Source organism: Mustela erminea, chromosome 4 (genome assembly GCF_009829155.1).
Source record: "Mustela erminea isolate mMusErm1 chromosome 4, mMusErm1.Pri, whole genome shotgun sequence".
NCBI classification, from domain to species: domain Eukaryota; kingdom Metazoa; phylum Chordata; class Mammalia; order Carnivora; family Mustelidae; genus Mustela; species Mustela erminea.
This window is the reverse complement of record NC_045617.1, coordinates 91,949,608-91,965,765: the sequence shown is the minus strand read 5'-3', so window position 1 is coordinate 91,965,765 and position 16,158 is coordinate 91,949,608. Positions and strand designations below refer to the sequence as shown.

Below are 16,158 nucleotides of genomic sequence, written 5' to 3'. Positions count from 1 at the left end.
GGACCTCCATCAGAAGCCAACAGAAGGATGGGAATAAGCTACACACAGAACCAGAACTTGAGATATAACTGGGATGTGGGGCTGGCCAGGGAAAGTGAACTTCAGTTCAAATCATCCCGAAGTGGGTATAGTCAGTCAGGTCAACTCAGACTGATGTCAACATCCAGGAGGCAGCTACAGCAGCTAGGGCATCACAGAAGGTCCCCAGGCCTGGTGATTCCTGTTGTCAGATGGGTCATGGTATCCATGGTGCTAAGAATTATCTCCTGGTCATTCATTCATTCATGTATCCAACCATTCATTCATTCATGTATCCAACCATTCATTCATTCATTCATTTGAAAAATATGGACTGAGTGGCCTTTCTGGTACTGGGCTAGGCACTAGAGATATTAATGGCAAATAAAGACAGACTGAATCCCTGCCCTCATAGGCTTTACAGTCTGGCCGGGGACACTGACATGAATCAACTCATTACATAACTGCGATAAGTACTAGAAAGGAGAGTCCTTGGCACCATAACAACACACAGTGGGCCACCCCAACCATGCCTGGGGGGTCTAATGATGTGACATGATAACTGAGTCAAGAACTCAATGGCAAGCAAGAGTCCAGTAGATCAGTAGGTGAGCGTAAAAGGGCTTTAGGCCAGAGAACAGTGTGTATCAAGTTCCTGGGACAGAGGCAGTACCGTTTTTGGAGGAGTTGAGAGAGCCAGTGTGGGTGGATTACTGACAAAAGGCTCAAAATCATTGAGAGGAGAACGGGGGAGGAGTCCGAGCAAGCAGAACCTGCTAGGCCACACCAGAGATTCAGGGCTTTATCCTAAGTGCAACGGAAGGTCACTGAGGTGTTTTAAGTATGAGGTGACATAATCAGATATGCATTTTTAAAATCTCTGTCCGACAGCATCATAACAGAAACAGGGCACAAGTCCAGTCTAGAACTGGGCAAACAGAGAAGGGTGTATAGGACAAACAGCAGCTGAAATGGACAGAGGGGAGGAGGAGCCCAGGAAAGCCAGCAAGCAGCCTTGGGCCCGTAGCTGCCTCCACATACCATCCCTGAGATGCCCGAGGCTGGATCACATCAGCTTGGGCTGAGCAGGCTGACCTGCAGTCAGGGGCCTTGGGCCCGCCGCTGTGATCTGAGCAGGCCCCACCTCCCACCTTCTGGTTCAGGGGTAGAGCCTGGGCACCTGCCCTTTTAACAAGCTCCCCCAGGTGATGCCTAATCCACGCCACAGTTTGAAAACAATGGGCATAATTTTTACTGCTGACAGTCAGAAAGGAAAATTACCCAACGCCATTCTGATTTAATCTTCCCTATCAAGAAGAATGATCTCCAAATAGAAGGAGCAAAACAAACATGCTTCAGAGGACTTTGTGGCCCCGGAGAGGTAAGAAGACAGAGGAGAGAGACTTGTACTTTAAACGAATTCAAGGTTCTGTTCCTGGATGAGTTAAACCGCACAATATTGCAAGAACTGTGGAGACCAATAGGCCAAAAGGGCATTTTTTTTTCCCTTTTTTGTTCTGTTTTGTCCTTTATTTGACAGAGCGGGGCTCCAAAGTTATATTAAGTGAAGCCTGTTTCCCCATAACTCCACTCACTACTAACCTCAGCTTTGCTCTCCGGCATTCCTCTACCACGTGAGAGTCCTGAAGTTATTAGAAGCTAATGCCTTTACTAGATGATCACTGGACATTCGTTGACTCCATTCACTTTATTCTGAGAAAAGTACTACTACTGGTAAGATTTAAATGTCAACTAGTTTTTTGGAGCCTTTACTGGTGATGACTTGCTTGCAGTCCACGGAAAACACTAGGTCACCTTCAGCAGCCCATGGACAATGAGCTTTTCATGCCAGAGCTCCACAGTGACAACCAGAAAGCAGAAGAGGTTCACTAAAAACCTGTCTCCTGGGGTTACCACAGCACTGGATTAGAAGACAGCTCACCTGTCCATTGCACATCCTGACCTCAGCAAGATATACACCTTATCTGTAATGTGATTTAGAGCTACTTAAAAGGCCTATCCGAAAGTGGTTGTTGAGATGACTCATGGTCGGCTTGAGAAAGACATGCAGTGGCAGGCTCAAGGATTATAGTCCTAGTTATGCCCAGCATGTTCATGAAAGTCTTTAAAGAATTAGAAACAACCTTTCTAAGCTGCAAGATGAGACAAAGTTGTGAGGAACAGCCAACACACTGGGTGAAGCATCAGAACTATAAAATAACCCTCAAGGATGGGAAAAGGGAGTGCAAGTGACATAATGGAACTGAATAAGAAAGAAAGCACATCCTTGTCTCAGTCAAATTCAAGACAGGATGGCAGAAGCCTGCCCTAAGAGCAGAGCTTTTCCTGGACTGCGAGACACAATGTGACGGGATGACAAAAAGTTAATACAACCTTGGGATGCATGAACAGAGTACCAGAAGACCCCTACTGCCCTGGTCACACATGGCTAGAGGACCGTGTCTTCTCAAGGCAGCATCAGATGGAACCTCCAGCCATCATGTGAGGAATGGTTGAAAGGAGAGGCCAAGAGCTCCCAACTACCTTCAATCTTTCCATAGGACACTCCTACCTCCTGCCTGACCTGAAACTTGGATTTCCCCAGATAACCTTTCCACTTAGCTCATTCTCCAAGGTCACAAGATGAGCCAACTCCTCTTTAGAAGTTTTTCCATGTTTAGCATGACCTACCGACCTCCAGAACCTTCCTCCATATTGGTAACTGGCTCAATATCTTCCTTCTTTCCCTGACTTGTACCAAGTCCTACCAAATCCTGGGACAGACTGTCATTCTCCCTGATGATCCACCACACCACAACCCACTCCTGTTACCAAACCACAAACAATGCAGGAGGGAAGCACATAAGTAGGCATAACTAGGCTGGTTGGCACTTCCAATTACCTCTATCCTCAGGCAGCTCCTCAGCGATGCTCACCCAAAGTCATTTTCCTTTCCCATCGCTCACTTGATGACTGTTCCAAACACTTACTATTCTTCTTAACCCTCTCCCCTCTCCCCTCACCTCCTGCCCACCTAAAACCACCTTGTCAGATTTCACCTTCCTGGGACCCTGACTTTAGCTCTGAGAGTTTCCAAAATCTCCTGGTACCTAAGTTTTCTTCTTCCCTAAACAGGCTTTACAATATGGACTCTTCAATGATATTTGTCTTTCAAAGACTGCTATCACTAACATTTTTTAAATAGTCAAAAAGCAAGCCTTTATCCAAATAAACAAAGCCCTAGAAAAAGATCTGAAGGTCTTACATGGGAAAAGGGACATACAATTTTATTCCTGGAGTATTTTCTGCACATATTAAAATGAAAAAATAGAATCAAAACACTTTCTCAACTGATAATATTTGTAAGATACTGTTGTTACTTTAATACTGCACAGTACAATATACACCCATTCTCAGTGTGAAGCCTTGGGTTCCCATCAATGATTAAACATCAAATCCACCATCAGAGTATCTACTACATCAAATTGCACACCTGACATGCCCCTCTCCTGGACTGGCCCTGTAGGACGAATATGCCATTTAAAGCTAGATTCCTATTCTGATGATTTTGCCTACAGTCCATTGCAAAAGGTGAAAAGGGCCAAGAAGGGTCCCCAGGCAACTAGTGAAGAGGAAAGACATGTGTATGTCTGTGTACACACATACATATGTACATGTCTCTGTATGTCTGTATTACATATGCACATACATATATGTGCGTAGGTAAAGACTAAAACCAGATATAAAACCAAACAGAGAAAGATAATGCTTTGGAAAAGAATGAAAGAAAGAAATCCAGACTTCCTCTGGGCAGAGACCCAAAGACAGGCCAGAAACAGAGCAGTCTTGGGGAAGGATAAAGCGAGGCATTATGTAGCTGGATTCTTCTTATCACAATTAGATATTAACTATGCATCTTCTAGTCCAGATAGGAGGAAATTACAAAGGCAAGTTTTTGGAACTCAAGAAATTAATTTTTCTTGGAACACTGCCCCTCTTCATTTTTCTAAAAGCATAATAAAGCCCAAGCATCTTCAGTTAATAAGGGAATTCCTACTGACAAGTCCAGAACCCTTCATGAAGCTGATCTAAGAACACTGCTCACAGGCTAACAACAGCATGACATACTGACCACCAGCTTTCCATGGGGTCTTCCTGAGCCTTAGTCTTCAAAGCCAGCACAGGCTGAACCCGAATTCTGCTCTTCTTCATAAGGCAGCTGCCAGAGCTGAATGGATGGGCAATTACACATCATTTGTACTATATTCTCTTAAGGACTGTAACCAGTGACCTCCTCTGAAGAGATTTCCAGCTCACAGATGTGCACAGCAGCAGCACATTGACTCAGCTATCCTGCTCAAACTCTCTCACAGGAAGAAGATAGGACAGAACTTTCTGGAAACTTCAGAAATTAAACAATAGCACCACAAAAGTAAAAGAACAGTACTATCAACAGCCTGTCTTTGAATGCGGTGATTTCTGTTCCTCAGACATGAGATGCCTACAGGTGAGTAAGACTCTGGTGATCATAAAGCATGAGACCTCCCTTACCTCGCCCACCCTCTACAGCCCACCACCCTCCCACAGTGACACACCTGTGGTCACTCTTCCTGGTAATGGTCACTGGGCCTCTCTCAAGCCTCACTTTCCCTCACACTCACAGCCACCACCTGCTGCCCCCAGGCCCCATGCCCACACCAGATCCCACCTTGTTTCACATTAAAAGGAAAGTATTATGCTCGTCAGTGTTGCAGTGTGAGCACAGTGAACTAAGGCCTAGGACAGCCAAACATACACGGCCCAAGCTCAGCGGGCCCAGGTGGCTGAGGGCCTCCTCACATTTAAAGGCATGTTGTTGGCCAAGGGAATAGGGGATCAGACCAAAGATGGGTGGACACTACTGCACTTCAGTCACCGTAACTGATGAGAAGATGATTCTTCTACATGATGCCTGGTCAAGTTGCTTTTTGAGATATTCCTAAAAGTGTTACCTTGAATACATACTCACACAACTATAAATCATTAAAAATCATTTTATTGCACTTTAAAGCATAATTCAGATATTCCTAATGCATCTCTTTTAGGAAAACATCATTCTCTGAGGATTCTAAGTAATACCCAGTGGGGAGCAGAAAAAACAATTAGTCCCTTAAGACACATATCACTTAGAATGTCAGCAATATGGCTGACTTGGTAGGGCTGAGGGAGACCACCAACTAAAAATATGGAGCTCACAGTCGACTATAATGGCTGAAGAAGCTTTCAGTGAGTCATGTCTTGAAGAATCAATTTCTTCCACATGGAAGATATGTCCTTTACAGAATCGTTTTAAAGCTTTAAGAAGAACTTCATGCAAGACTAGTTCACCAGTGGAGAAGAGTGGCATAAATTAAAGTTGCGTAGGTAGAGAAATGGGGGGAATCGGCCACGACAGAAGCATGCTTTGGCCTCCCAAGAGTGCACGGTGGTTAAGGAGCATGGTTAAGGTGCCCTGAGACAATGCACATCCAGCTTCTGTTCCTGTATTCACCACCGCCTAGTGGATACTGGGACCTTGGACAAAGTATCTAAGGCATCTGGCCTCTCAGACCCTCCGCTTTGCATCATAATGCCGCCTACCTCACCAGAGCTGTGGTAAGGAACATAAAGGACTAACTTCATTACAGCAATGCCAAATACACAATGTGCACTCAGTAAAGGACTGCTTAAAATAATTCAATCAAGTAGGTACTAGGGCAAGGATAATAATGGGTCACACTTCCTGAAGAAGTCAATAACCCATTCATTCATTCATCACCAAATCAAACTCACAAAGTAACAGACACTGTGTAAGACAATGAGGACACAAAGGTAAATAAAACATGGCGCTAAACTTTAAGAGCTCAAAGTCCGATGAAGACACAGATGTGTAAACAGAAAATTGTCACAAAGGGGATGAGGAGTATGGGAGCCTTAGGCTCAGCGTGGGTAGGCTGGAAGAAGGCTGACAGAGATGCTGGCCTCAGATCTGAGTCTTGAAGAAAGAAGGCTCTCTCCTGGGCTATAGCAGCAGCTTCCCGAATGATGTCCCTGTTTCTACCATTGCCCCTTATGATCCATTCTTCACACAGTAAGAAAACTGACTTTTAAAAAGCATATGAATTAGATAACGCCCTTCTCTTGCTTCACATCCTTCAAGAGCACTCTAATGCAATCAGAACAAAACCCAAGCTCCTTACCGGGTCCTTGAATTAATCCATTCCCTGCCTGCCTTTCTGGATCATTTCCCGTGTCCACCTACATGGACCTTCCTGCCCTCTGAGCCCACCACGGTCAGCCTTTGCATGACTTTTCCATTGCCTGAAACGCTGTTCCTCCTGGTCTTCCAAGTTCTTCAAAGAACCCCATATTTCAACTTTCTAATCAAAAGTACCTTCTTCCTTCCCTGAGTTGCTCTCTAATATATTACCCTATTCCATTTCTCAATGCATGATGTTATTATCTGGAATTATCTTGTATGTATGTTTATTTATCCATTTACAGACTATATCTAGCACAAAACTGTAAGCTCCTTGTCAGTAGAAACTAGGTTCTGTCTTGCTCACTTAATGCCTGGCAGACAGTAAGCACCCAAATTTTTTTTGAATGAATGAATAACAGAAGAGCAGAATGCCCACCCAAAGGTTAGACAAATGTTTCAATCCACCAAACCCAAGGGCCTAAGTCTGCTTTTCATTGCTTGTTTCAGGTGTAGCTCCCCCACCCACAAAGTACTGAGTTTAAAATAGTGATTATCTTTAGTAATATCTCCTAACAGAATATGCCTATGCCCCTGCTATCACAACATTCTGATCCAAAGAAGTAGACATTTATGACAAGACTAGGTGTTTCCTAGCACCCAGAGATAGGCATCAGATGTCTGAAAGATTAAAAAAAAAAAAAAAAGGTACAGAGGAAGGAAGCAACTTCCTCAGCAAAGCCATAGCCTCAGAGAGAACATCAGCCATTCATGACTGTGACAGAATGACACCATGAGACCAGCACAGGAAAGAAGTCAGCCCACTGCACGGCTGGGACCCTTAGCCCTACGAACTCCAAGAGACACTGTAGAACATGAACATGAAACACTAAATGCCTATCACTTCCTCAGTTTATGACTTCTAACTTCATGTCACCCCTTTTCTGTTGGCAACTGGGAGAACCAGTAGTGACCATACAACCATAATCGTCATCAACAGTCTTGAGCTAAGAGCTTGAACTATCAAAGGGGCCAAGCCAATGAGAGGTGACAAATATCTTTATTGAAAAGATTCCATGGACTAAAATGCAGAGGTGACATCCTTCAAAGAAGTTATAAAATCCATTATAGGTAAGGCTCGTAAGTAGAATTTAAATTTAATCATGCAACTATGCAGATACTATACTGGAGGAAAGCAAATGGTTTAACTATGTAAGTATTATACTGACATGTGATTTCTGCCATTATTGTTCATCACCAGGGAACAAGGGCACTTTGGAACAGGAAATTAGAAACAGCTACTTCCAACAAGGCATGACATCCCATCCCTTCTTGTATGGATAGCTTCTCATCTAAACTTTCATTCAGGGGCACCTGGGTGGCTCAGTCAGTGAAGCATCTGCCTTCAGCTCAGGTTCTGATCCCAGGGTCCTGGGATGGAGCCCACGTCAGGCTCCCTGCTCGGTGAGGAGCATGTTTCTCCCTCTCCCTCTGCTCCTCCCTCCAACTCATACTTTCTCTCTCATACTCTCTCTCTCTCAAATAAATAAAATCTTTTTAAAAAATAAAATAAACTTTCATCCATTCAACATTGTACAAGATGCTAAACTATCCTAGGCACAAACCAAAATAAATCCCTGTAATAAATCCTTTAAAGAATGTGCAATCTAGCAGGGTAGAAAAAAACAAACAAACATGCAGAAGCTGTAAAATAAGGCAATCCCAGCTAAAGCTTAGAGGATAAATAGGCAGCCTGGAGACACAGAGGCCAGGACTCCCCTAAAGAAGCTAACAGTGAAGGATAGATGACACCTTCCAGCAGGTTCTATGAGAGGTAGAACAGCCTAAGGAAGGAGGTACAGACAAGACAACGTGTCCTCTGGGAAAACGACATTATTGTCTGGGGACAGGATGTGGCAGTGCAAGGGCTGGAAAGGACGGCTAAATCTTCAATTAGACTTTAACTCAAGGACAGAGCACTTTGCTCCCCCCCCGTCCCAACACACATTATCTAAGACCCAGTTCCCTACATGGGGTAGGCTTTAATTCATACTTATTAAATAAATAAGAAAAATAGCTCAGAGAGAAAAAAAAAAAAACTGAAATCAGTCCAACTCACTTGGAAGTTGCTGCTGCAATGGATGTTCTTGGTTCTCCTACTCATCTAAGTCATGGTAGAACCGTGAATACCCTTGATTACCAGTAGAACCTTGTATGATGTCACTGACAATACAGGGGCACGGAAACAAAGTGCACATGGCTGGGAGTGGGTAGGTGTGGTGTGCGCATGCATGCATGCTTGTGTGGGACAACGTGCAAATCAGGAAGGCTGGAGAAATTTGTTGGGCCCAATACTTTGTGAATGTTAGAAAAACAAGACAACTGATCTTGAAATCAATTATACTGGTGCTGTCATCCGAAATGCAGAGCTAATAATGGCTTAATTCCAGAAAGCTATCGGTACCTGGAAATACAACTGTTTTATATTTTCATTTTTAGAAATACATCCAGCAAATAAGTAAATGTTATTTGTAACTTCTGGTGATGGTGTGGCAGCATGATTTGTATTAGAAAAAACATACTGCACCAGGAACTTAAAGCAGAACTGCAGACAGGAAGTTTGACCTTCCTGAGTGACCCCACAGGGAGGACGGTGATAGGCAGCCCTGAGCCCCCCGCTCTGTGAAGATGATCACAACGCTGACCTGCCCCAGCTCTCTCCATGTGTCTTACCCCTACTCAGAGCATCACTCTGCATTTACACCTGCTGCTAAAAGGTAGATTTCCCTTCACCATGCTCGCCAGCCTTCTACTTCATAAGATCTAAGCTACCTTCGCTTTCTAAAATGTCCTCTGGTTCTTTTTGTAATGATGCCGTCTTTAAGTCTGGGGTCAAAGCCTTGAGAAAAGCATCTTCCTAAGTGGATATAGCAACACCTGGTTTTCAAAGGCCATTCTGAAAGTGTTTGTCATTCACAAAACATAATTGGCAGTTAAGGGTGAGAATATAGGAATCAAACATTTAAAGAACCCAGGGATTGCCAAATCATAGAACATGTATTTCTCTCATATATATTTTATTAGCCACCATGCGTCCCTTACAAATCACATATAAACACTTTTATATATGTATCCAAATGCTTCCATACACACATATGGTCTAAAGATTACTATAAAGACAAAAGGAGAGCTATTTATGGACCATAATCAAAGATCTAAAGCCCACTACTTTAAATGCAGTAGCACCTATAGCTACAAGCTTCAAATTCACAAGTGAGTGTGAATTTCACCCCTGTATTTTTATCAAGGACACATGTCTAGTAAAGGCACTAACCTTTTGATTCCTACATATCAACATTTAGAGACTTATTTAGGCTAATACAAGGCTATTCTTCACAGAGCTCTAATGTTCTTCCCTGATGCAGGGCTCTGGATCTCTTTAGTGTTTACTTTATTTTTATAATTCTGCATTGTTTTTAACTATATATTCAGGCATACCCTTATATTCAGACTAATATACATATACCCACAGAATCCTACTCTGAGTAAACACCCAAGAAGACATATACCTAACATGATCAGGAGAGAAAGAGAGGGAATTCATTCCATTTATAAACAATTATGTTTATAAACCATTAAGGACACTCAGCATCTAACTACTATCTACCATAACCTAACCATTAGAATAGATCCATGTTAAGAGTTTACTGTACATTTTGAGTTATTTTCCCTCCATTGTAGTCTACCCCTGCCAACAACAGAAACTAGATGACATGACCAGGTGACATCAGCTCTCAATACTTGTGATGGACAAATTAAGGATCTATGATGACTGACATGCTCCTCTGTCACCATGACCTAAAAGCAACTGTGCTTAACACAAGATCTGCTTTTGTATGAGTGGGGCAGAAAAATAGAGAGAGAGAGAGAGAGTTGGGAGTCTCAGTGCACCAAATGCGAATGATTAGTCTGTAATGCAATGCTGGCGTTAATTTTTAAGAAAGGTAGTAAGCAGCTCACTAGAATGTAGTATCAAGACAAATGTCACTTTAGGACCCAGAGCTAAATGTGAATCAGCAGCAAACTCTCTGTCTGTCTGATGAGCTGCTCATTGACCTTGCCTTATACCCACCAATTAAGGCTTCCTGTTAGCCCTGAGCAATCTTCAAACACACTTAATGAAACAGTTATACATGTAAGAAATTTATGCCCAAATCTGAGACGGTAACACTAATTTTCTAATAGCGAGGGTGTGATGCTCTCCCCTGCGCCCCCGGGGGTTGGTCCAGAAACTCATAACAAACATTCTCCCGGAGAGCGTAGTTATTACCACCCACCAGTGTGCAGAACGACTGTGCCCCAGGGCACAGCATTATCTGCAACTTCCCCCAAAGTTTATCCCAAAGTTACTGCATACCGGAATTTGTGTTTTATAAATAAATTTTTAAAAAGGGGGGGGCCCGTAAGATCTTCACGTCTTGATTTGTTCATAATAAAGCCATTTCACAGCCCAGGAGTATTGCCGTGAGGACGTATCGTGTGGTAGCCCCTCACCCCCAGCCTGCCGGAGCGTGTGCCGGTGAAACCTAGGAGTCTGTCTTACCTGTAATCTGACTCTGTCCTTGTGGATTAAAAGGACTTGGTGCAGAGTTCAGGGAGGGCCGTGGGTTCTGAGGCGGGACACCTACTCTCATACTGGGATGAGGAATGCGCCCTAAATCACTGAGGCGGTCAGAGAACAAACTAGGTTTAGAGTCATCAAGCTTCTGTCTGTGCCCTGGAAACAGCAAATCATAAAATAAAAGCATATTAATTAGCTGAACAATCGACCATACTAAATAGATATGTGAACATACATACTAGGGGTTTACAAGCCAAGGGATCATCAATACTGATAGCTACAATGAAATGTCTCTATAATGCCTTCCGTTTCAAGCGGCTTTATAAGCATCATCTGGTGGCAAGCGTTCCTACTCCTGGTCTACAAATGGAGAGCTGAGGGTCCCAGAGGATGACCTGGATTCTAGCATCAGCAGCGAAGGCAGGACGCTGGAACTCAGGAGAGACTCTCTGCGAGCCTCCCCTGACCCTCTTGGTGATGATGGGGAAAGTGGTTGTGGACTGGGGTGTGTTTGCTTGTTTCATGAAGGAACTTCCCCGTAGTTCAGAGAGTCTGTGCATGTCGCACATCCTCTCCCAAAACTGGGGCAGAAACAAAGACAAACACATTTGTCAAAGGGCAATTTCCAAGATGACCATACGCGACTTTTCTTTTTTTATGTTACAACTATACTTCACCATGACTCTTCTCCAAAAAATTAAAACTCAAACCTAGAACTCCTTTAAGAGGATCAAATGGAAGTAGAGGCAAGGAAACTCAAAAAATTCACAAGAGGAATCTGGATATTTTGTGAGATCCCAAAATGTAAAAGCATATGATAAACTAGGCTAAATCACAGAATGCTTTTTGACTTCAAATCTAGTACTATGATTCTGTATAAGAAACTGAAAAATAGTCTTTGGGTTCCCATTTGAATGTGAAAAGCCATCATTTAAAAAAAAAAAAAAAGCTTGTCTCTCTTCTAGTTTGTTCAAGTCTAAAATCTAAGGAAATTCTAGATATTAAAGAAATACACAAATTAATATAACTAAGGTTCTAAGGCTTCTTGACAAGCATGAACTCCTTCTCAGCAAGTCTTGGTGCAAGTATAACAGAAAACCTCAGAATCTTGGTGCTACGTAAGTTCAGTGCACATCTGTGGAGTGACCCAGTAGTGGACGAGCACGATAAAGCCTCATACGTGAATGGAAATACACTATAGATTCCTTCTTCCATATTCTGTGCCAGAAGGAGGCCCTAGTATGTTACCCCAGTATACTGTAATTGAAACCGGAGCTGATCCAAAGAAGAGCCATTAAGGGGCGGGTGGGTGGTCCAGTGAGTTAAGCCTCTGACTCTTGACTTTGGCTCAGGTCATTATCTCAGGGTCATGAGATGGAGCCCCACATTGGGCTCTGTGCTGGGCAGGGAGTCTACTTGAGACTCCCTCTTTCCCTCTCCCTCTACCCCTTCCCCCCACCTCTCACACATGCTCCTTCTCTCTCTTTCTCTCTCTCTAAAAAAAAGGAAAAAGGGGGGGGGAGAGCCATTAAGATAATGACTGGAATCAGAATCTTCACTTTGAAGAAAAACCGAGGGAATCAGGATTATTATCCATAAAAGGAAAAAAACCCAAAAGAAGGATTGTTAAGAGCCTTCAAGACTGAGGGCAACAAGACCACCTCATCTTCCTCTTAATAGAGGACAAGAGGAATCTATGAGGAGAGGGTTAAGGTGAACATGAGAATTTCCCAGCTATAAGCTGTCTTCATAAGACAAATTCCTTATTTTATTTGCCCCAAAATGTATTTTCCTATCTCCTTTTTCATTGCCTACCCAGCCCAAAGAAAACAGACAGGAAGCCAAGGCCTGGTAATATGAGTGTAGCTGTCTCTGTAGCCAAACATGTTCCAAATAGGCCCATTAACTGAAATGCACCCACCACCCTATTTCCTGCCAGCGTCAGTTTGGGGCATCTGCTGGAATGAGGGATGGAGGCCAGGAGAAAAAGTGATCAGGGAAAGTCATTGTTTCTTATGCTGTTTTCCCTGTTGTTTAGGACTCCTTATCCAGATTATGAATAGATTTTAGAACTCTACAGGGCCTTTAGAGAGTACCCCAAACAGCCCCCACACCCCAGCGAGCAAGGTGCCCACAGAGTCACTACAGCCTGTGGAGGTCAAACAACTAGTCTGTGGTCTTCAGCCATTGGCCAGCCCAGCCTGGATGGTATACGGTTCCTGTCCAATCTGACCAAGCTTCCCACTCATCACGAGGCACCATCAATGCTGGTGTTCTTGCTTTATCTTCCCTCCCTCTCACGGCTGCCATGGAAATCAGACAATCTCCCCCACCGACACACAGACCCACCTAAGAACTAAGCCCAGTGTGGTACCAAGGCCGGTATTTCAACACAAGCTGAAGCAGCAGTGAGAATTCCATGACAAAGCTAATAGCTCACCCATTACCCTACACAAACTCCCATCAATGCGTCTTGCTCGATCTAACCAGTTTCACAATTAAGGAATTATATAGTACTACTCACAGTTAGATCCATGGATTCTGTTACACACACACACACACACACACACACACACACACACACACGAAAGTATTGGTGTGGTATTGCTACAGCTATAAACGTTAACAAGAGAGCTTATGGAATTGTCCCTGGAAGTTATTTTTTTTAATAGGGCCGTATTTTTGGAATGGCAGATTCCCTGAGGGCTAAAGAGAGGGCTACAAGATCTTGCATGGTTCCTTTAAACACTGGGACTTTATGTGGGCTACGGGTCACAAGAAAACTTCAGAAAGTCTCGCCTCTGCTCTCTACAGCCTTTTTCCTGGGTTTTCCTGGAGACCATATAAGATATGAGCTCAGCGTGTGGATGGGTGAGTCCACTTCTTATTTCCTCTGAGCCCAGGGCTTCAGGAAAGCCACAAGAGGCTGTAGGCGAGGTTAAAGGACCTGAAGCAGCACTGAGAAGTATGAAAAATGGAAAAGCAGGTGAAATTTTAAAAGCTTCAATGACCTTATGGAAATTACCTTCAAACGCTAGCTACCGAGTATATCCAGACACCTGGCATAATCCAGGAGATATCATTCTGTGGCTGCATACACCAAACAAAAGTATGCATTTCTCCTTGTAGATGTCTGCCCCCTCAGAGCTACCACCAGAACCACAACAAAATTCTTACAGCACAAGGAAGAACAAAAGCCAAACAGGCTCTTCATCTTTCAACCATGACAAACACCGCTACCACTAAACCACATCAGGGCTAGCACGAGAATGACGGGCTGGAAGAAGACGCCCTCCAATCCTCCACACTCAAGGAGTCCCGTAAGAAATCGAAAGCATGGAAGACTAGGGCACACTGAATTAAATCAAAGACAGGGGATTCTGCCGCGGCACAGGGAGAACTGAACATCAGCCAAAGGGCCAAAGAGGGCATCTTGCAAACAGGAGGAAGGTATAAAGAATGGGAAACTTTCTCCCTTGGGCAGTGGTTCTTCCACCCCAGCTGGGTAAGAAAATCCTCCAGCGAGCTTTGTTAAATATAATTTCCCTGAAGGACACTCATTTAAGCAAATGCTTAATTGCTCGCTTGCTTTCTAAAGAAGCCCTCACTCTAACTCTTCAGCATTGTTGCAAGTCATTTAGAATCAGAGCACTGAAAAGGACAATAGAAATCATTTATACTGCACTTTGGACCACTGTACTTCTTTTATGAATAAGGACCCTGAATCCCTGAGAGGAGAAGTGACTTGCCCGAAATCACACAGTTGGTGACAGGACTAGAACTCAAGGTTTCTGGTTCCTGGTCCCAGGCTCTTTTCCCTCCAACTGCCAACCAGCTTATTTCAGAGTATAACACTGCAGCACCAGGAGAAATCATGGTCAAAAGTGAATTTAAAATGGAAAAAAAAAAAGTAATTTTCAGAAACAATTTCTTTCAAAAAGTCGAGTGTATTTGGCTGAATATGCCTTTTGTTGCAATAAAATCAGGGGCAGGAGAACTCATGATCCAAAGGTCACAGCATTTGCACATCCTTAGAGCAAAGATGTTGAGGAACAGTTAGGTCCCTGAGCAAGAGTGCTGCTGATTGTCTCCTCCCTCCCCCCACCCCTGCAGCCCTGGTAGTGAAAGGGGCCCACACTCACAAAAGCTAGTTGGGAATACTGCCGTTAGGATTGCTGCTTAAAAGATCACACATCTGAAAGGGGTACGTGAAGACCTGGAAACTGTGCTGTATGAACTATGAAAACAAACTTGCTTCTGGGATGGGACTCATTTTGCCCATTTTTATAAAAGTCGACTGAGAACTGGAAATCTTTGAGGGCCCCCAGGCAGACAGTCATACTTTATGCCCTGTACTCACAGCTGATCAGCTATCTTCCCCCAAAAGGAAAGATGGACTCCTGAAGGACACCCAAAAGTGCCTCCAAAAGACTGCGCCTTTCAAATACAAGGCCACCTCAACAAGGCACCACATCACACCAGGCCCACTCTTGTGGGGCGCAAGCGGGTCATTTCATGGATCACTAGGGCATGATGTTGGGCATCTCGCCTTTTTACACTGGTATTCTAAGTCAATTTTAAGTTCTAACTTCTCTTATTGGATATCTACTTTCATTCTGGATATCATGATAACACCATAAAAGAAATAAGTCGAGGGGTGCCTGGGTGGCTCAGTCAGTTAAACTGCTGCCTTCATTTCAGGTGATGACCCTAGGGTGCTGAGATCGAGCCCCACATTGGGCTTCCTGCTCAGTGGGAAGCCTGCTTCTCCCTCTCCTTCTGCCTGCTGCTCCCCTACTTGTGTTCTCTATCTCTCTGTCAAATAAATAAATAGAATTTGAAAGAAAGAAAGAAAGAAAGAAAGAAGAGAGAAGGCAAAAAGGCAGATGTGCAAGGGACCCTCAATCAGGAACCAGGACCACATCTACATCTGGATCTGTTAGTCCAGCCCACGTGTGCCTGTGCGGGGCATCTGTCCATGTGTAAGTCTCCCCAGGCACTGCAAGGAGGAGGAGAGAGACTTCTTTAAGAAAATATCCTTCTCGAGACAAACCATAAAAGACTCTTAATCTCACAAAACAAACTTGAGGGTTGCCGGAGGGAGACAGCAGGAGAAGGTGGTTGGGTTATGGACATTGGGGAGGGTATGTGCTATGGTGAGTGCTGTGAAATGTGTAAGCCTGATGATTCACAGACTTGTACCCCTGGGGCTAATAATACATTATATGTTAATAAAAAATTAAAAATTAAAAAAAAAAAAAGATAATGTCCTTCTCCGCCAGCAGTTCACTGCTTAGTAGGT

General features: G+C 43.7%; 1 protein-coding gene across 9 annotated transcripts in view; it reads right to left on the bottom strand.

The window, feature by feature from the left end:
- The window catches only part of LOC116588700 (runt-related transcription factor 2), a 224,251-nt gene that overhangs the window by 146,617 nt on the left and 61,476 nt on the right, over nucleotides 1-16,158 (bottom strand). For 7 of the 9 annotated variants that reach the window (XR_004285049.1, XM_032340139.1, XM_032340146.1 and 4 more), the window contains exon 4: nucleotides 10,839-11,012. The exons of the other annotated variants lie outside the window; for them this stretch is intronic. Coding sequence is in view for 6 of the 7 variants with exons in the window: in XM_032340139.1 (XP_032196030.1) it covers nucleotides 10,839-11,012 (174 nt within the window). In the remaining variant the exon portion in view is untranslated. The remainder of the gene's footprint in view (nucleotides 1-10,838; nucleotides 11,013-16,158) is intronic. 9 annotated transcript variants of the gene reach the window in all.